At 46.2% G+C, this 22,035-nt stretch overlaps 1 protein-coding gene across 3 annotated transcripts in view; it reads right to left on the reverse strand.

Moving 5' to 3' along the window:
- The window catches only part of LOC113032636 (NACHT, LRR and PYD domains-containing protein 3-like), a 53,398-nt gene extending 51,604 nt beyond the window's left edge, over nt 1-1,794 (reverse strand). Inside the window, exons 1-2 of one of the 3 annotated variants that reach the window (XM_080308213.1) lie at nt 1,679-1,794; nt 669-806 (exon numbers count right to left, since the gene is read on the reverse strand). In XM_080308213.1, coding sequence (XP_080164339.1) covers nt 669-757 — 89 coding nt within the window. In that variant the 5' untranslated portion in view covers nt 758-806; nt 1,679-1,794. Of the gene's footprint in view, nt 1-668; nt 1,586-1,678 lie in introns of those variants that run through there. The other 2 variants (XM_080308214.1, XM_080308212.1) reach the window with 2 other exon arrangements.
- Nucleotides 1,795-22,035: the final 20,241 nt, after the last annotated feature.

The raw sequence follows: 22,035 nt of genomic DNA on the forward strand, positions 1-22,035 counted from the left end.
TTGATAAGAAGTCATGCTTTGTATGGTATGGCGGGGATAACACCCACACATTCACACACACACACACACACACACACACACACACACACACACACACACACACACACACACACACACACACACACACACACACAGACGCTGACGTTGCTCCCATACGCTTGTCTCCAATGTAACTGCTTTCACTCAATAAAAGGGCTGCAAAGGAAGCCAGGTTCAAGTGAAGGGTGAACAGCTCTTGGCCTTTGCCAGCTTCCCTTGCAAGTGAAAGAGTGCTGTCTCGTCTTGTTTTGTGTGCCATTGGTTGTCTCTATTCCAACAGTCTGGCTCGTCACCTCTCCCAGAATTCAAAGCGCGGCCCAGCAAATTCCAGTTTCCAACAATGGCGGCGGCTACTTAGTTTTAATACTCTTTCTGGGTCACAAAATAAACGTTTACAATATTTTCAGGCGAGAATGTAGCTGTGTAAACTTCAAATATAGCAAAAGTTTTGCGAGATCTCATAAAACTTCATCTTCTTTTTTTTTTTTCCCATGTCCCTTGCGGGGCTCTGTACTATTTGAAATATGTTGACTCTGGGGTTTTTTGTTTTTTGTGGAGGGGGTTTCTGGCTATAAAATCAACGCAACAATTTTCAGGAAAGTAAGGACACACAGCTGGGTTCATCTCACCTCTGAGCTTTGGTCTGGTTCTCATGTTCCCCACTTAGAGTGGTTTTAGAGGGAGGGACTCCCTCCTCTCTGTCCTCACACTGATCCATGCTGCTGAATTTACATTCACATCAGCTCACACACACTTTCTACCTTCACCTGCAGAGGAACCACAAATCATTCATGTGCACATCAACTGAAATCCTCCTTTCCATCATGTGTGCTGTCCAAATGTCCCCAAGCTGCTTCTTTCCTGCTTCATCTTAGCGTCAGCTGAATGCAGTCAGACAGCAGTGTGAGGCAGAGGAAGCTGCCATCAGCTGCTCTACTTCTACTATCAGTCTACTAGATGGAGCTGGGAAGCACAAACAATGCATTCACTGACACACACTGACTCACTGTTAATAATAATAATAATAATAATAATAATAATGGATTGCATTTGTATAGCGCTTTTCGAGACCCTCAAAGCGCTTTACAATTCCACTATTCATTCACTCTCACATTCACACACTGGTAGAGCAGCTACAGTTGTAGCCACAGCTGCCCTGGGGCAGACTGACAGAAGCGAGGCTGCCATATCGCGCCATCGGCCCCTCTGGCCATCACCAGTAGGCGGTAGGTGAAGTGTCTTGCCCAAGGACACAATGACCAAGACAGACAAAGCTGGAGATCAAACCAGCAACCTTCCGGTTACAAGATGAACGTCCCAACCCATGGTCACCCCAAATAATAATAAGAACCCTCCTCCATCCTCTAACGCTCTGTGTCTGTGAGTTCAGGATTAATGTGGCCAGCCAATCAGAGTTAAACATTTCATTCATTTTTAGACTCAAAGTTATCTTCTAGACCGATTGCTTTTCAATAAAATATCAGTTAGGGATTTAACTGCAGCGTAATCAGTCTGAAACTATTCAATTTAGTGTCATGAACAAAAAACAAATCCATCAAACCCTCAGAGTAGATATTTGCTTCAGAGCACAACAGATTTTAAAGACAAACTTTTAAAGGAGGAAACAAAGCAAACTTACAGTTTCTTCAAACACACACACCAACAACAAGTTCCACTCCACACCTGGACACTAAACACGGACACACAGGTGAGCTGCTTCCTGTAAGGAGGCGGGACTACACTTGAAGCGTGTAAGAGGGCCACACCTTCATGTGTTCACTCCAGAAATATGACGTCCAACTGCTCAGACTGAGTCAAAGTCAGAGTAAAGTTCACATAATGTGAAAAGTGAAGCTTCCTGCTTATATCCTTTGGCCATTTCTTACCTTATTTCCATTTAGTCTGAATTCCGGTGGACACAGAGTAGTTTTACTTTGAATTCATTAAATCGGCCATTCGACGTCTCATTAACCAACAGGTTCAGGAAGCAGACACATTTTGACTTCACAAATTGTGTCTGCTTCTCTGAGCTCTAAATAGCACAGACATGATCAACATTTCTTTTTTTCACCTTCCATTGCATGCAAATCTCTTATTATGTCTTGTTTTTAGTACCACTTCAAAATGCTTTCCACTTCCCCCATTGTCTATCTTATTTACACCCAATCAGTCTAATATTGTATGTAATTCTTTCCATCTCTGAGATTCCTTCCAAAATCCTAATCCAATCTTGTTGAGTGTGAGGGTCTGGTTGTAACCAGTTCTTTGTGATTGCTTTCTTTGTTGTGGCTAGAATTATTTCTACTAGATAGATGTCCTCCTTATTTACCAGTCCCTTTATGTTTCCAGGGTACATTACTTGACAGGTGTTTGGGAGTGCATAACCTGGAATATTATTTATGTTCATTTTAAGATCTTCCCGATACTTTTTTATTTTTATGCACTTCCAAAATACCTGTGAATGATCAGCTTCCATTTCTCCACACAATCTCCATCATTTCTGTGGAGTTAAGACCTGTTTGCTTTTAATTTTGGGTGTAAAGAAAAAACGGGTCAAATTTTTCTAGCAAAATTCCCTCCACAACGGCAAATTCGTTGAACTGTGTTGTATCTCACATATAATGAACCATTCCTTCTCTGTTATATTTGTTGTCAGTTCAGTTTCCCATTTCTTTTTAAGGTAAAAGGTTGTATCCTGTCTACCTTCTTCTAATAATCTGTAGAACGTGGATATTGCTTTGAACAGTTTTTGTTCATAGCAAGTGGTCAGTAGTCCGATTATACCCAATGGTTTTTCAAACCAGTCGGTCTTTATTTGTTTTGCACACTAGTCCCTTACTTGTAAGTATCTAAAAAAGTCTCTATTTTCCAATTTGTATTTATTTTTTAGTTGTTGGAAACTCATTAGTGTTCCATTTTTCATTAGTGTACAAACGGCTGTAATCCCTTTTAACTCCCATTGCTTAAACGTCTGATCAAATTTTTATCGTGTCTGAACCATCTCAGTAAAAAAAAATTTTCCTTTAACTGGCATTTATCTATTACTGTGTGCCATATGTCTAATGTAAATTTCACGAATTGGTTCATTCTACTTTTATAAGAGGTTATTAGTTGTTTGTCGGAAATAAAAATTTGTATTTTGTTTCCCTCAATTTCTCTCTCAATTTCTTTCCACCATGCCTCATAGTCTGTTCTACACCAACAAACAAGGGGTCTAAATTGAGCTGTGTAAAAGTATTCCCTTAGATTGGGCAAAGCCATCCCTACCTTACACTTCAGGAGTTGCAGTGTTGTTAACCTTGTTCTTGGCTTTTTCCCATCTTATTAAAAACCTTGAGATTATTTTGTCCCATATTTTAAATTTACTTTGAGGTATAGGAGGTGAGAGTGACTGGTACAAGTATAGCAATCTTGGGAGAACGTTCATCTTTATTATCTTGATTCTAGAGTAGAAATTTGTAGGTATTGTTGACCACCGTTCTTTTTTATGTTACCTTCCACCTGGTTGTAGTTTGTCTCAAACATAGCGGATAATGATTTTGTCAATGTTATGCACAAATATTTCATGGTGTTCAAGTGCCACTTTAGTTTATATTCGTCTCTAATCTTTTGAGACAGTGTATAGTTAAATGATAGAATTTGTGTTTTGGATACATTAATTTTGTAGCCCGATAGGTGTTCGTAAGTATGGAATAATTGCATCAGAATTGGAAAACATTTCTCAGGATCTCGTAAGAAAATAAACGATATCATCAGTAAATAATCTGATGTCTGACTAGAGTAACTCCCACTACATTTGGGTGTTGCTACACTGCTTGCGCTAGTGGCTTGGCATATAATGCAAAAAGAATTGGTGACAAGACACAGCCCTGTTTTATACCTCTATGAAGCTGAATTCTGTCCGTCAGGCCAGAGACATAAATTCCGGGGGGGGTTAGAGGGGTTATGACCCCCCCAATAATCAGATCCAACCAACTGACTGTGGTTCAGGGGGTTGGGAAGCTCATCTGTAACCGGAAGGTTGCCAGTTCGATCCCCAGCTCTATCTGTCCTGGTTGTTGTGTCCTTGGGCAAGACACTTCACCCTACCACCTACTGATGTTGGGCTGATGGCGCGATATGGCAGCCTCACATCTGTCAGTCTGCCCCAGGGCAGCTTTGGCTATAAATGTGGTTTGCCTGCATCAGTGTGTGAATGTGAGAGTGAATGAATAGTGGAATTGTAAAGCGCTTTGGGTGCCTAGAAAAGCGCTATATAAATGCAATCCATTATTATAATATAACTCCCCCAATAAAATTATGAATTATCTTGCATAAATAGGCTGTTGATTTTCTTTACTCATTTCAGTTATTACCAGCAAAATAGTTGCATGTTTAATCATCTGGGAAGTTACCCAGATTTATTTATTTATTTAGACAGAGATCTTGACACCCCCCCACTGTTCAGCACAAATACTCTTTTGCAATACTCTTTATTGTTGCCTTCTTTTGGTAAAATTGTGATAATGGCTTCTCCCCATGATGGTGGGGCTATTCCCTGCTTCAAAGTCCAATTAAAGCAGGATTAAAGGAGTGGCTAGAGTTCTTCTTTAAACACTTTATAAAATTCAGACTAGATGGCACCACTTCCTGGAGCTTTGTTAGTTTTCTGCTTGCCAATGGCTGCTTCTAATTCCTTATCAGTAATTTGTGAGATCAATAATTTGTTTTGATTGTCCCCTACAGAGGGCAGGTCGAGTGGATCAAGGAAATTTCTGATTGTTTCATGGTCTGCTGCAACCGGTTATGAGTACAGTCGCATATTTTTTAAACTCATTTTCTATCTCATTGGGCATATAATGTAGTTTGTTACTGTCCAGGTTTCTAACTTTATTAACAGTCATCGATGCCTGCTTTTTACGTAGTCTTCTTGCTAGGATTTTGATTGCTTTCGGCCCTGATTCATAATAGGTTTGCTGTGTAAACCTTGCCTTTTTTTCTATTTCTTCTCTTAGTAATTGATTAATTTACTTTGTAATACCTGATATTTCTTCTAAAATTAGTGAGTTTTTAGATTTTTTGTGCTCCTTCTCAAGACATTTAAGTTTTTATATAAAGCCAATCGTGCCTTTTTTGTGCTGCTGTTAGAGCCATTAATTTTCCCCATAAAACTGCTTTTAATGCATACCAAAGTATGATTGGGCTCACATCTCCAGTATCATTGTCTTCATATACATTATAATAAGAAGCTGTGTAAAAGTAGAAAAGGGATGTGTGTAGAATAACATAAAAAGAGAAGTTTGTGATAAAACAAAGTGCTTGTATAGAGGGTTGGTGACTGGGAAACCTATACATTTCCCCTGCACCACCGTCTTTGCCCTTGGAGTGGCATCCCACTTATTGTTTGACGAGGCAATAGGCCCGGACAGCATTTCCAGAGCTAGGTTGGCAGGCCCGGGGAGTTCAGGACCCCCGAAATTCCCATTGTCCTTGGAGGTGGTTGTTCCTCCTGTACGCCTGACGAGGGTACAGGCCCGGGGGTGTTCCAGAAACTGGGTTGGGAGGCCCGGGGAATTCAGGATCCCCGAAAATATCACATAAAGGTGAGGCCGTGAAGGGGGATATATGGCTGAGTAGAAGACTCCCCTGAATCCTGCTCTCTCGCTGAAAAATTGTATTTAAAGGAAGCACTAGGGTTGGTGGCCTGGAAAGGAAAACGGCGACCTTTCCAAAGTACCCACAGAAATTGTGTAAAGGGTTTGGAGGCCCAGAGAAGAAACTGGGATTAGTTAGAACACTCTTTAAAAACCAGAGCTCTTATCAGTTCATTGTGTGAAGTTGTTGTTTGAATAAAAGGTTTTTTTTTATTTTATGTTATTAGACTAGTGTGCACCCTGAGAGAAGCAGAGAATTCCAGCACGGTGCTGTGTGTATGTGTAACAGGAAGTCAGAGTTTGTGTTTGGAAGGCCATAAAACGAGAAGTGAAGGGAGAGTGTGTAAAAAAATAAAGGGACAGAGTGGATTAAAGTGGATTGCCTGTGAAATAATAATAAATAAATAGTAATAATAAATAAATAATAATAATAACACATAAATAGTAGTAATTTAAAAACAAATAAATACAATTAGCGAATTAAAGGTGAGAAGTAAAGTATTTCAGGATGGATGGAGAATTTGTTCGTGAATTACAGGACACTGGATGGGGAAAAGGAAAATGGTGGAAATCTCAAGGAGATCAGGTGGACCTGTTGGTTAAGGCAGTGTGTGCCACCTCCACTTCCGGGGATCCGGATAAGGCTCAGAAGAAAGTTCAGGAGGATGTGAGGAAGCTGCTGGAAAGGAAAAGCGTGGACCTGAAGCACCGAGGGTCCCTAGCGGTGAAGCTCGGGGAGGAGGCAGAACAATGTAGAAAGCGGGCAAGAGAGGTAAGTGAAAGGAAAAAAGAAGTGTCACCAATTCCCGATGTCGGGGGACGACCAAGGTTAGGAGAGCCACAATAACCAGCAATGACACGCCCCACAGGGAGACCGGGACAACAAGGGAAAGGCGGACCCTATGTTGTCTCTAAGGGTGGCAAGCACTGAACTGCCATTCCTAATGGACAGTAGAGCAACTTTTTCCATCATGAAGATGATGTTCACATCTATCTGACGACACTGTTGAAGTAATTTAGTTTCTCTGGGGTACCTCAAACTCTGCCATTGAACCACTGAAAACTCAAGTGGGTCGACAATCAGTCACACATCCTTTTGATATCTCTCACTCTGTCCCGGTGAATCTTCTGGGATGGGACCTCTTAATGAAACTGGGAGCAATGATCCTACGTGGCCCTGATAGACCACTGGTGACCCTGCCAGACGGCACTACTGTTGACTGTGGTTTTCCGGTCACACTCAGAGATCTTCTGGGGGTGCCTAACCACTGATACAGGCATTCCGGCACAGTACCTGAAGTGGGAACCCTGGATTCTGGCTCTGGACATGTACTCTCCTTTTGTGGACCCCTACCATGTCACTCTGCTTTATGACACTAAATATACAGAGTGGTATGAGGATCTATTTGATAACTATTTGGGAGAGAAATCATGGGAGATTCATTCGAAGGGGATTTATGTTGGCCCATGGAGGGTGCCTACGTTAGTTGAACTAACACCAGAGCAGATGGTGTGGTATAAGATGCAGGATGAATCCATCCCCCATGTGTCACTGGGTTTACATGTAGAACACCAAGCTAAGGATTTGGGTCCCATGGTAAGAATGGCTGGTAAATCCATTGATTGGGTATTCACACAAATACTTGGTGTCACCTGTTGTTCCAGGTGTAAAACTTATTGGACTGATCTTGAGGCTTTAGACATGGTCCTACTGGTTAACCCTAACCCTAACCCTGAATCAGCAGAGTTCATGGAAGAGAAAAAAAAGGGATCATCCAAAGCTCTCCGGGCATTGGCAGCTTTGCCCAACTCTCTTTGGTGTCAGGGTCCCACTGATGTTGGCTTAACTGACTGCGCACTTTTGAACTTTGAGTTGACGCAGTATACACCGATTTCCTTACAAAAGTCGGGGATTCTGAATCACACAAAACCATTAAGGGTGAAGGACATGTTGTCATTTTGGGGTTTGACAGGGTATAGCAGACACTACATTCCAGACTGCATGGGTTTAACTCAACCCTTATGTGACTTGGTGAAGGAGCAAGTTATGCGTAACCCCACCGGCAAACTTAATTGGATAGTGGAGGCTGAGCAGGATTTTATCACACTGAAACAAGCCCTGTCGAAGGCAGAAGACTTGGCAGTGCCTGATTATAACAGAGACTTCTTTTTAGATGTCTCTAAAACAAAAGGTGTAGTAAGCTGAGTTTTGTTTCAGAAGAAAGGGGGAGGGGGCTAATACTCAAGTGGCCGAAGGAAATGATATGGCAGCCAAGGAAGCCAATAAAGTTGCTGGCAATCAGGAAGGGAAACAGATGTTAAGTATGAGGCGTAAGTGGGAGGATCACCCAGAAGTCACTCGAGAGGTGATCATAGAGGCTCAAAAGGGGGTGAGACCTCAAGAGAAGACAGTATGGAAGCAGAGAGGGGCAACAGAGAATGAAGGACTGTGGAGAGGACCAGACAGTCGACCAGTGTTGCCCCCAGAAATCAGAACCGGGGTCATTGAAGAGGCCCATGGACTAGGACAAGTGGGAACTGCCCAAAAGGAGAGGGATTTGTGTCATTGGTGGCACCCATTCTTGAGAGACATGATAAAACTACACATGCAAAAATGCCCAATTTGCAACCAGTATAACCCTAAACCAACAGTGAGACAGGAGATGGGGGCTTTCCCACTTCTGTCATAGCCAGGACAGGAGATTTTCGTAGACTTTACAGATATGATAACACAGTTAAGGGGTTGTAGGTATGTACTGGTGTGTGTGTGTGGATGCATGCACTAGGTGGCCAGAGGCATGGGCCACCAAAGGAAAGAGAGTTTACCATCCACAATCACAAAGTAAAGAAGAGAGAATGAACCAGAATCTGAAAAACAAATAGGCTAAAATCTGTGCACAGACCAAAATAAATTGGTTGGATGCATTACCAATAACACTAAGGAGCCAAGGTGGACCAGACTGTTCGAGGTGGTGGAGTGGACCTCCCATGCGGTCCAGATGAAAGGCAAGGGAGAGACCTGGTATCACTGGAGCCAGTGTGCTCTGGCCGAGGAGCCCGGACGGAGTGTGAAGGAAATCCAGGAGGACCTGACGGAGCAGGTCCAAAGCCCTGATGTAGCTCCCGTCAGCCACCACGCGGACAAGTTCTTGTTTACAGATGATTTATTCAATGTTCGGCGACAAGATCACTCAGCGTCGTCATCATCATCATCATCATCAAAACAATTACAATAAGCAACATGTTTACAATAACTCTTATCACAGTAAATCCAAACAACAAAGGTATAGACACATAAATGCCTTTTTATGGCACTTTCATTGAAACTGAAATTAACGGAGGCACCCTCATTGCCTGCTGTAGCCAAACGGGAGAAAGTCCGTTCTTCGCGCGAGCCGCTACTCCTCTCAACTGTGAGTCCACAATTGGGTTTAATTTAACTTAGCTTATGTGTTCTTTAAAACTTAAGTCCAGTTTAAAGCAGTAGGACGATGCAGCAGAACTCACAGAGCGCCATGCTTCTCTGCTCTTGTGTCACCACAAACTCAGTCCGTGCTGCATGTTACTTCCGCTACCACCAATTACAAAACAAAGTTCCACAATTAAAGGAAACTTACAAATATAAACACAAGAAAAACATTGGAACACTTCACTGTTAGTTACACCTGAGACCTCAACTACAGGGGCAGAATAATCCCCTGGTCTGTGGTAAAGATCTCAGGGTAGTCTACCCCTGAGATTGAAGTAAGAAGAGCAGGAAGAGCGGAGAGAATCGCCCAACCTGGAAGACACTGTGTTAGACTATAAAAGGTTGAAAATTTGTTAGACAGAGGTTGTAGTCTGAGTATATAGAGAGAAAGTGGACACCAGGGAAGATGGTGGTTAGGGAAAGCAACCTTCCCCTAGACATATTTGGTGTAATCAACATTATAATCCCAGGAGCATCTTCCTTGGAGGGCTCAACCCGGGGTAGCGGTCATGGCCTATTAAGGGCTCTGTTGGCTCTTAGGTGACGGTTTCCTCGTGGCTGCGTGCAGCAGGACTAGGGGAGGGTCTGTGCTGACGGACGTGGGTTACTGACTTGGTAGCCTGGCTGCCTCTGGGTGGGTCCGGGACGGGCGTGAGGTTCTGGGGGTGCTCCGTCTCTGGGCTGGGGCCCTGGCTGGGCCTCGGGGGCTTGGGTCCTTGTTGGTGTGTTGCCGGGGTTGTGGGTGGGTGTATGGGGGCCCAGTCCTGGCGCAGGGTGCCGCCGGTGCATCGAGCCACCTGGGGGGCTCTTCAACTGGTGGGGGAGGTTGTTACATCTTGCAGGAGCTGTCCTCTCTTCAGGAACTCACTCTGCAGGAGGGGGAGATACAGGAGAGGTGGAGGAAGATCTCAGCCTGGGCGTCTATTGTCTTGTGTAGTCTGGAAGATGAGTGGATGACGGGGTGGGTGCAGTTTTCTCTGAGGTGGGGTCGGGTGGACTGTACCGGGCTCTGAGCGGCCGGGCGGCGCTGCTGTACTGGGCCCTGGTCCGGATGGGCCTGGGCCCCCTTTCCCTGGCGGGTTGCGGAGTATGGGGGTACCTACTGGGGTCAGCGGGGGAGCTGGCCCCAGGGAGGGGTCACTTGCCCCTCCCTTTCTTCCCTCCCCATCTCCAGCTGCCTCCCTCTTCCCGCTCCACCACAACCAGCTTCCAGTTTGGATTCGGGAGACAGACACTATCTCTACTTTTAAGATTAGGCTTAAAACATTCCTTTTTGCTAAAGCATATAGTTAGGGCTGGACCAGGTGACCCTTAATCCTCCCTTAGTTATGCTGCAATAGACGTAGGCTTCCCATGATGCATTGAGTTTTTCCTTTCCAGTCACCTTTCTCACTCACTATGTGTTAATAAACATCTCTCCATTGAATCATACTTGTTATTAACCTCTGTCTCTCTTCCACAGCATGTCTTTATCCTGTCTTCCTTCTCTCACCCCAACTGGTCGCAGCAGATGGTCGCCCCTCCCTGAGCCTGGTTCTGCCGGAGGTTTCTTCCTGTTAAAAGGGAGTTTTTCCTTCCCACTGTCGCCAAAGTGCTTGCTCATAGGGGGTCATATGATTGTTGGGTTTTTCTCTGTATCTATGAGAGCATGAGGGTGGCGAATGGATGTTTGTATCTGTGTGTGCCTGTTTGTCTGTGTCCATATGTCAGGTCGCGTATCAGACGTCACCTCTCTGGGGACATCCCAGGTCCTCCAAGGTATGGAGGCCTATCTCCCCCACCACTTCCCCTACCAATGGCAGACGCCCTCAGACATCGGTGCGTTGGTCATTCTTTGTGTCCGGGGATGGGCGTCCAGGTACACACCGGCTCACTCCTTGGTGGCTGCTTATCGGGGCCTGGAGCCTGGGGCTCACTCGGGCCACTTCGGGGGTGGGGTGCCCTCGGCCTCTCGGCCTGGGGCTCGGTCACTCTGGCACAGCTGGCTGCCTGCGGAGCTCACGGGCACGTCACTGCAACCCCCCCTGGCTTCTCCTCCGCGGCTGCTGAGTGACCCCTCATCTGGGACTCTCGTCAGCTCTTTCTGGGACAGTGGCGCAGCTGCCCCTCTGTTGGTCTTCCTTGGTCTCTTGTGTTCTGAGGGCCTCTGGATGTCTGGAGTTTTGATCTCCTCCATACCTGCTTCATGCCCTGGTGGACGGGGCTGTGGCTCCCCACACCCTCTAGCACAGGGGTGTCAAACTCAAATACACAGTGGGCCAAAATTCAAAACTGGAACAAAGTCGCAGGCTAACGTTAATATTTATTGAAATATATTTATTCCTCCAGATATAAGAATTAATCTTTTCTTATGGACTCAAACACGTTTTGCTGAAAAACTTAATATGGAACAAGCAAAGCTTAATACTAAACAATATATATATTAGCTGTATAATACCAGTAGGCCAGCTGTAATAGTAATTTGGTATGGCTTCACGGGCCAAATGTAATTAGGCTGCGGGCCAAATTTGGCCCGCGGGCCAGAGTTTGACACCTATGCTCTAGCAGAACATTATATGAAGGAACCTTTTAAAAACAAGCACGTTCATGCTCACAGGTGTACACACGGGTGCTCACACACACAGACTACACCCTTTTCCGCTCCTACCTAAAAGCACACTGTGCGCTGTCGATCTTACGTGCTGCACAATAATGTTTAATATTTAGTATTTACTGTTATATTCCCATATATCATCGTGATGTTGTTTAATGTATTGCTCTCGTTTTCTTCTGCTTGTTTTCTTTTTTCTTTCTCAACAGGTGATCCAGGTGATTGATATATGCATTTTTTTTCTCTGCTTATTCTGTTGGTTTTTGTTTTTTGCCCTTCTCCCCCATCCCTCTTCTCAGCTGTTTTTCTTTCCCTCTTTCTTTCTCCCCTTCTTTCCCCCAGTCAAGTCTGTCCCGTATTCAGCAAGTGAAAATAAAATAAACAATAAAAGGTGAATCAAATGGACCATTACGGCAAGGCTGGGATGGTCAATTTGGTAAAGTAAATCCGTTGGGCAGCTTTCTTTGCCTTTAGACAATAATTCTGATGGCAAAAGAGCCAAACGGGACAGGCAAAAAAAAAAAAAAAAAAAGGAAACACTTGTCGTCTTCGTGTTCTCGCTTGTTTAAAACCTGTGAACTGTGATCAGCGTGCAGCCCGAGGCACCCGAATGTTTTCATGTCGCACAAACCAAAATAGACTCAGAGTTTCATTAGAGCTCAGCTGCAAAACAACCTGACCTCCAAGGGCTGGCTCCCGACAGCCCAAAACAAAAAAACAGAACAAAAACAGAGCACCAGACCAGGGCGGGCGGAGGGGGTCAAGGACGGAGGGACAGAAACCAAACAAAAAACAAGGAGCACAAGAGTCCAAAAACACAAGCAAACAGTTCAAGCACACTGGAAAACAGATCAAAAACAAAACCAAACCAGAGCTCAACAAGAGTCCGAGAAAAGTTCAGGGGGTCGACCCGGGGGTCGACAACACAAAGACCAAGACAGTTCTGGAGGCCGGCCGTGCACACAGCAACGGCGGCGACAGGCCAACAGTTCTGGAGGCCGACCGTGCACACGGCAACGGCGGGCAAACAGTTCTGGAGGCCGACCACTTGGAAGGCAGTGGCGGCCACTGAGCAGGTCCGGAGGTCGGCCGCGATGCCAGCGGCGGCGACAAACTCTTTCTGGAGGCCGTCCCCGAAGGCCATGATGCCGACTTAGAGGCCCGGAAAACGGCTGGCAGAGGCGAGGCGGAATGGGTCGAGCTGGCCCTGACGGCAGTGTGGCAACCGCAGGACCAGACGAGGCAGGGCCAGACGAGGCAGGACCAGACGAAGACGAGGCAGGACCAGACAAAGACGAAGATGAGGCAGGACCAGACAAAGACGAAGACGAGGCTGGACCAGGCGTGGATGAAGACACAGAGGCTGGATCCGACGGCAGCGGGACGGCTGCGGGACCCGATGGCAGCGGGACGGCTGCAGGCGGTGATGCAAATGGTGATGATGCGAATGGCGATGATGTAGAAGTCGCAGGGGATGATTCAGCAGATGACGGCTGAACAGACTTCCCCGGACCGTCAGCAGATGTAAGGATGTGCTGGCTGGATCCTCCAGGACCCTCAGCAGACGAGGCGTGGTGCTGGGTGGGCTCCTCGGACCCACCAGCTAACTTGGCTTGAAGCTGGACGGGCGGCTCGGGCCCTCCAGCAGACGGGACTTGAGGCTGGACGGGCGACTCGGGCCCTCCAGCAGACGCAGACGCGACTTGAGGCTGGACGGCGACTCGGGCCCTCCAGCAGACGCGACTTGAGGCTGGACGGGCGACTCGGGCCCTCCAGCAGACGCGACTTGAGGCTGGACGGCGCCTCGGGCCCTCCAGCAGACGCGACTTGAGGCTGGACGGCGACTCGGGCCCTCCAGCAGACGCGACTTGAGGCTGGACGGGCGACTCGGGCCCTCCAGCAGACGTGACATGAGGCTGGACGGGCTCCTCGGAACCTCCAGCTAACAAGACTTGAGGCTGGCTGGGTTCTCCCGAACCCCCAGCTGACGAGACCTGAAGCTGGACGGGCGACTCGGGCCCTCCAGCAGACCTGACTTGAGACCGGACAGGCGACTCTGGCCCTCCAGCCGATGAGGCAGGACGCTGGCTGGGTTCACCTGAACCCCCAGCTAACGTGGCTTGAGACTGGACGGGCTCCTCGGGCCCTCCAGTGGAGACAGACACTGAAACAGCAGGTACGGAGACCTCTGGCAGTGTGGACACTGGCTGGGGCTGAGCAGCACAGTGGCTTGACTCAGGCAGCAACAGTGGGATGCAGTCCTCGGAGGGCTGAAAGTGTTCCCAAATACACTCAGCAGAGGACGGAGGCGGACGGGTGACCTCTAGGGGCGTCTTGACCTCTAGCGGTCCAGAGTTGGCTGGTGACTGACATCCAGCCTCTGGGGAGGCCCTAGAGGGAGCAACTGTCTCTGACATGGCCAGCTTAAGAGAACCAGCAGATATCGTGGTGAAGTGTGTTCCCTGCTTTGAATGAGACAGTGAGGATGGTGGCTGAGTAAACGAGCGGACAGACAGCTGAACTGGTGGCGACAGTGCAATAGGCAGCGATGCGGCTACAGACTGACCTACAGGTAGTGGAGACGATTGTAGTGGAGTCGTAATAAGTGGTGGAGTGGCTGACGAACTGAGGGCAGCGCGGATGCTGACTGAACTGAGGGCAGCGTTACAAGCCTGGCATTTGACTGGGATGGAAGTGAGGATGGGACAATGGAGCGGACACGGTCATAAACATGGAACGAGGGTTCAGAACAGGCAGTCTTAGGAGCTATGGCCATGGGTGAGAAATCATTGTTATCCTCAGAAGAAACACAAAAAATTGCCCCAGAAACAACAGTCACAGAAGCAACGGAGTCAACAAAAGTGTCCCTTTCACTCACCACAGCCGGCTGCTCTGACATTCTGAACTCCGGCTGTGGGGTGCTGCGCCAGCGGCGCGAACGTCGCTTCCTCCGTGGAGACGGCTCCGACGGGCCGGGTAACTCCTCCAGAGGTACGGACGGCACGTCCTCCGTTGAAGCGAGCGGGCGAGCAGTAGCGGCGGGGGGGTGGAGGTGTAGTTCGTGGAGAATGAAGTTTTGTACCAGAGGGTGCAGTGAGTCCAATAGCCAGGGATAATCGGAAATAAGCTGTTGTAGCCTGGCTTCCAGAAGGTAGAGAAATGCTTCTCCCTCATGCTCTAGCCACAGGTTGATTAATTTTGAAGCAGAGTTCGTTATGATGTCCAGAAGCTCCGTGGGTGGGGTGAATGCCGCTGGATCCATATCGGGCTGGTCCGTACTGTCACGGCGAGTGCGATGAGCCGTGTGGGAAATAAAGGAGGATCCAAAAGCAGGCACTTGTAAAGGGGTGAGGGTGGTTTATTAAATACGAAATAAATATAGACAAACAGCAAATGGAGCACGAACTAGACTGGAAACAACTAAACTACAGAGCACAAACCTGGACAAGAATGAGAACGAGCAGAGGAGAATGACGATGGACAGCAGGGAGAACACACGGGTGAGACATGGTGGATACACAGACAGACCAGCGACTACAATGACAGAGGACACGACTTAAATGCACACAGAGAAACACAGGGGAATTACACACAGGTGGTGGACACAGCTGGGAGTAATCAACAAGACGAGACAGAGGTAAAACTGAACACACATACACACACACACACACACTCACATGAGACGCAGACCTTCACAATAAAACAGGAACAAGAAACCATCACACAAAGACGCAGACTCGACACTGAGAGACAGACAGAAAATGACACATGGAACTAAACTAGACCTGCAAAAACATGACAACTCAAAATACTGGGTCAAACTGACCCAGAACCGTGACAGTCGGCAGTCTGGTTGAGCATTTGGAGCCTCGCTAACAACCCAGCATTTCATCTCTGACAAAGTTATCCCAGAGAAAAGTAAAGCAAGCATGTAAGTTCATCTCTGAATGTTTGTAAAGCATTCCAGCATTAAGCTTAACAACCGATATATGGAGCGACTGCCTCTCCCTCTCTCCCTCTCTCTCCTGCTGCTACTTCAATCATGAAACTGATCAATGATCAGCTGATCAGCTTTTCTGTCATGAGTCCGTCTCTCGTTTGTTTTTGGCCCACTTTGCACCAGAAAGAGGAAACCAGCGGCTGAACAACAGCAGCACGTTTAACCTTGATAATCTGTTGTTAGAATTTATTTACTATTACTTTCTACACCAGGATCTTTTTCTACGTAGCTGACGGCTGGTAACTGTGCAGGGGCGGATCTAGCAAAGTTTAGCCAGGGGGGCCGATAGGGCATTAACAGGGAAAAGGGGGCACAAAGACATACTTTTCTTTCTTATTCTCATTTAAAATGTCTAGCTTTAGAACATTCAGCTTTCAACAGAAGCCCAGGAAAGCCCCCGGACCAGACGGTGTCTCACCCTCCTGCCTCAAAACCTGTGCTGAACAGCTGGCTCCCATCTTTACTCGCATCTTCAACAGATCCCTGGAGCTGTGTGAAGTTCCCTCCTGCTTCAAACGCTCCACTATCATCCCTGTTCCCAAGAAACCCACCATCACAGGACTGAATGACTACAGACCTGTCGCCTTGACGTCTGTGGTCATGAAATCCTTTGAACAACTGGTGTTAGCCCATCTGAAAGACATTACAGGCCACCAGCTGGACCCTCTGCAGTTTGCCTACCGGGCAAACAGGTCGGTGGATGATGCAGTGAACATGGGGCTGCATTACATCCTGCAACACCTTGACCGCCCGGGAACTTATGCCAGGGTCCTGTTTGTGGACTTTAGTTCGGCTTTTAACACCATTGTGCCTGAACTTCTCTCCTCCAAACTCTCCCAGCTCAGCGTGTCACCAGCTACCTGTCAGTGGATCACCAGCTTCCTGACAGACAGAAAGCAACAAGTGAGGCTGGGGGAGATCACCTCTGAAACTCGGTCCCTCAGTATTGGTGCCCCTCAAGGATGTGTCCTCTCACCACTACTGTTCTCCCTCTACACTAACGACTGCACCTCCAAGAACTCGGCTGTCAAACTCCTAAAGTTTGCAGATGACACCACTGTCATTGGCCTCATTCAGGATGGTGATGAGTCTGCATACCGGCAGGAAGTTGAGCGGCTGGTACTCTGGTGCAGTCAGCACAATCTGGAGCTGAACACTCTTAAGACTGTAGAGATGACAGTGGACTTCAGGAGACATCCCTCAACTCTGCTCCCCCTCACCATATCAGACAGCCCTGTGTCGACTGTGAAGAACTTCAAGTTCCTGAGTACCACCATCTCCCAGGACCTGAAGTGGGAGACCAACATCAACTCCATCCTCAAAAAGACCCAGCAGAGGATGTACTTCCTGAGACAACTGGGGAAGTACAGTCTTCCACAGGAGCTGCTGATCCAGTTCTACACTGCGGTCATTGAGTCTGTCCTGTGCTCCTCCATCACAGTCTGGTATGGAGCAGCCACTAAACAGGACAGGAGCAGACTGCAGCGGACTGTACGGGCAGCAGAAAGGATCATCGGCACGCCCCTGCCCTCCATCCAGGATCTGTACCTCTCAAGAACCAGGAAACGGGCAGGGAAAATCATCGCAGACCCCTCACACCCTGCACACAGACTTTTTGATCTGCTGCCCTCTGGCAGACGGTACAGAAGCCTGCAGACCAGGACCACCCGACATAGGAACAGTTTCTTTCCCCTCGCTATCTCCCTTCTTAACAATTGACCTGTCACACTGCTCCCACTGCCAGACTGCAACTGCACCTTATGTACATTCTGTAGTATTCATTCCACCTCATTTCATTTCTGTATTTTATGTATATAAGTTTAGATTCGTTATTTATAGTTGGTTTACACAGCTTTGTGTATGTATGTGTATGTATGTGTAATGTGTGTATATAGACACGTGTGTGTGTGTGTGTGTGTGTGTGTATGTGTGTGTGTGTGTGTGTGTGTGTGTGTGTGTGTGTGTGTGTGTGTGTGTGTGTGTGTGATTTACATTGCTGTGCTTGTGAGCCACCATCTGCCGGAACCAAATTCCCTGTATGTGTCTGTGCATATACTTGGCCAATAAACACGATTCGGATTCGGATTCGGATTCTGATTTTAAGTGAGTGAACAAACAGAACAGAGGTAGGAAATGGCTGGCTGGCTGGACGACTGACTGAATGAATGAAGGACTGACTGACTGAATGGCTGGCTGACTGAACGCAGGCGGAAACGACAACATAACATCAATGACACGACAAGGGCTGAAGGGAAGAGAGGGCTTAAATACATGACTACAATGACAACGATTGGAGACAGGTGAGTGAACAGCTGAACCTAATGAACTAATGATAAATGGGAAGAGGACTGAACATAATGCACACAGACCAAGGCTAACACAATAAAACAGGAAGTGGAACAGGCAGTAGATAAACAGTGAACGTGAACTGAAAATACTGGGTCAACGACCCAGAAACCCTGACAGCGTGATTACCTTGGGCATGCTGTTTGTGTCAGAGAGTCCATTAGTGTAAACTAGTTTATATTCAGTCTTCACTAAAGAGGATTTCAGCTCACAGACTGATAAGTAAGTAGGTAAGTAAGTAAAATTTATTTATTAAGCGCTTTTCATAGACAGGTAGTCACAAAGCGCTGCACACAGAGATTAAAATAAATGGTACGATAAATAGCAAAATGCACAGTATACACAATATAGTGTTTAAATGTAAATTAAAAATATAAAAATGTAAAAAGCATTGGTCAACAGAAAGCTTGTTGAAACAGTAAAGTTTTTAACTGTTTTTTTAAAGGATTCCACAGAGTCAACCAAACGTAGTTGTAGAGGCAGACTGTTCCACAGCCTTGGTGCCACAGACTGAAAGGCTCCGCCCCCTTTCGTCTTCAGACGTGTTCTGGGAGCAACCAACAAACTCGGCGGCAAGCAGTAGTGTATTTTATGAGAAGCTTGGATAAATAATCTGGGGCTGTTTAGTGCTCTGTACGTTAAAACAATGATTTTAAAACGAATTCTAAAATCTATTGGGAGCCAATGTAAAGAACATAAAATAGGAGTGATGTGAGCTCGCTTGCTAGAGCGAGTTAGTAGTCTGGCTGCTGCGTTTTGTATAGCTTGGAGGCGAGAAAGAGATGATTTATCCAAGCTGGTAAACAGGGAATTACAATAATCTAAACGCGATGACACAAATGCATGGACAATTTTTTCCAGTTCAGCTAAGGAGACCATATGTCGCAGTTTAGAAATATTCCTTAAATGAAAGAAACAGGAACGAGACAGAGATTTTACGTGTGAGTCAAAGCCCAGAGAAGAGTCAAATATTACTCCAAGATTTCGAATATTTGGCTCAGCAGAAGAACAGAAAGGGGCAAGGACCGGACTCATTTTAGAATATAGATCAGGAGGAGCTATGATCATGGTCTCTGTCTTATTCATGTTTAAAACAAGGTAATTGTTAGAAAGCCAATCAGAGATTTGAGTTAAAGCCTGGACTAGGGTGGACAGCCTATCCAGCTGATGAGGCTTAAAGGACATATACAGCTGAATGTCATCGGCATAGAAATGATAAGACAGGTCACTAAAAGACTGAATAATGCCAGCTAAAGGAAGCATATAAAAAGAAAATAATAATGGACCCAAAACTGAACCCTGTGGAACCCCACAGGTTAGGGCAGCAGTGTTAGAGGAGAACCTATCAGTCCTAACGGAAAGGGTCCTGTCTGATAAGTAGGAAGAAAACCAGTCTAAGGCGGTGCCAGATACACCAGCCAGAACCTTCAGCCTGTTGAGTAGGATTTTGTGGTCGATGGTGTCAAAGGCTGCGCTAAGATCTAGCAAAATGATCACGGAACAATTTCCTGCATCAGATGCCATTAGTAGATCATTATAGACCCTTAAGAGAGCGGTCTCCGTAGAGTGCTGCTTTTGAAAGCCAGACTGAAAAGGGTCAAAGATCTGCAATCGGCATAGTAAGGACCTGAACTAGGGATGGGTATCGAAACCCGGTTCTTGTTGAGAACCGGTTCCCACTGTTTCAATTCCTTGGAATTGTTTGCCATTTTTGCAAACGATTCCCTTATCGATTCCAGTCGCCCCGAATGACGTCACCGCGTTGCGGAGCGTCATTTATCTGGCAGGAAACACGGCGCCTAAGCGGCTCAAACACTCAAAAGTGTGATTATACTTTACGAGAACGGATGACAACAGGGCAACTTACTTGCAAAGTAGATATTTCATTTAAGGGAGGAAACACTACGAATATGCAAAAGCATTTGCTCACAAAACACGCGATGACCTTAAATGAATGTCGTGTTTTTAAATCCGCTCCGGACTCGTGAATCTCAACCCAGCAGCAGCGGTAACGTTTGCACGTCCTCTCCCGTTAATGCGGCACGTAAATAATCAACTAACAGTGCATATTATGTTAGCGCAATCTGCCTTATTACAAACCTGCCATTACTGTGCATTTAGGTGACCATGATGAGAGAGACAGACAGAGTCTGGCTGGCTCAGATGCTGGCAGTTCTCGCTGCAGTCTACCGGTAGCGTCTCCTTTCAGGCCAGGATAGACGAATGTCACCAAGCAGTGACTAAGTTTGTGTTAAAAGGCTGCCACAGCAGATGCCCTCGATTTCACTTTGGTAAGTGAATGTGTTTAATTGTAGGCAGGGACATTACTGGATATTCTTGTGTAATTGCTACAGAATAATTTATGTTACACTTTGTTATTGCTACAGAAGAATATTTATTTTATTATTTTACATTTACAATTTTTTTTTCCTGGGGACCCTGTGACACCCCATTGAAGAGCCGTAGGCTGGATCTCTTAAGATCTCACTGTTGGGTTTGTAAGGCCATGTTACTCCTAAATTTCTATCTTGTTCAAAGAGAAGATATAAAACGAAGTTCTAAGCTAATCGAACTTGTGTTCTCCTTTTATAAAAATAAGAATCGATAAGAGAATCGATAAAGAATCGAATCGTTAAACAGAATCGAAAATGGAATCGGAATCGTGAAAATCTTATCAATACCCATCCCTAACCTGAACTGATTTTCTACAATCTTTTCTAGTAATTTACTTATGAATGGCAATCTTGAAATAGGACGATAACTACTAGGGGAGGTAGGATCTAGATTCTGTTTTTGTAACAGAGGGGTTACCTCAGCATGTTTAAAATAGGACGGGACACAGCCTTGCCTCAGTGAATTGTTGATGATGGATAGTAGTGTGGGACCAATGCTGGTGAGAGTCCCAGACAGGACAGAGGGAGGTAATATATCTAAGGAGCATGATGAGGATTTCATTTTACCTATTACTGCAATTAAGTCATTGAGTGTGATTGGAGAAAAAGAAGTAAACGACCCGGGACAACAAGGGGCATCTTCATAGGGGGAGGCACTTGAGGAGATTTTGGATCTCAAGTCCATCATCTTCTTTACAACGTAATTGAGGAAAGTGCTACAGTCTTCATCAGAAAGTAACACAGCATGCTGAGTTGGAGGAGAAACAATACTGTTGATAGTATCAAATAGAATTCTTGGGTTATTTTTATGAAAATTTATGAGATTATTGAAGTAAGAGGATCTGGCCTCTTTGACTGACTCATTATATAATGTGTAACATGAAAGAAATTTTGTCTGTGAAGGTTCTCAGTCATCCAGGTCATCGTAGTCTAAGGAGCTTGGAAAGAAAAGCGTCTGGACTTCTTTAAGTTGCTTGAAGACGTTTCACCTCTCATCCGAGAAGCTTCTTCAGTTCTAGGGTCAAATGGTGGGGAGTCCCAGATTTAAGCCCTGTGGGAGTAACCCACCAAAGAGGGACAATGGACCCCCTAATGATCCTCTACCTAATCACAATCAGCCAAGGTTTCGGGTGAACTCATTGTGAAACCTGGCCCCACCCTATCATGCGATTTCCTGAGGTCAGATGGCCCAGGATGTGAGTGGGCGTTAAGGCGTCTGGAAAGGATCTCAAAACTGGATTATAGACAGTTGGTGTCATAAACCACCGCCTCTGTTCAAAGATGGTCGCTCACAGTGGACATAGATGGCTTCTTTTACTCCTCTTTCAAACCATCTGTCCTCTCTGTCCAAAATGTGAACATTGGCATCCTCGAAAGAGTAACCTTTGTCCTTTAGATGCAGATCGACAGCCAAGTCTTGTCCCGTGGAGGTGGCTCTTCTATGTTGTGCCATACATTTGTGAAGTGGCTGTTTGGTCTCTCCTAGTTCATGAGTGCTGACATGAGAAGTGAGCTCACAGCCAGTGTTTGTGCTCCTCTTTTCTCTCTGTGGCCTCAGAAATGAT

Source organism: Astatotilapia calliptera, chromosome 11, assembly GCF_964374335.1.
Source record: "Astatotilapia calliptera chromosome 11, fAstCal68.1, whole genome shotgun sequence".
NCBI lineage: Eukaryota > Metazoa > Chordata > Actinopteri > Cichliformes > Cichlidae > Astatotilapia > Astatotilapia calliptera.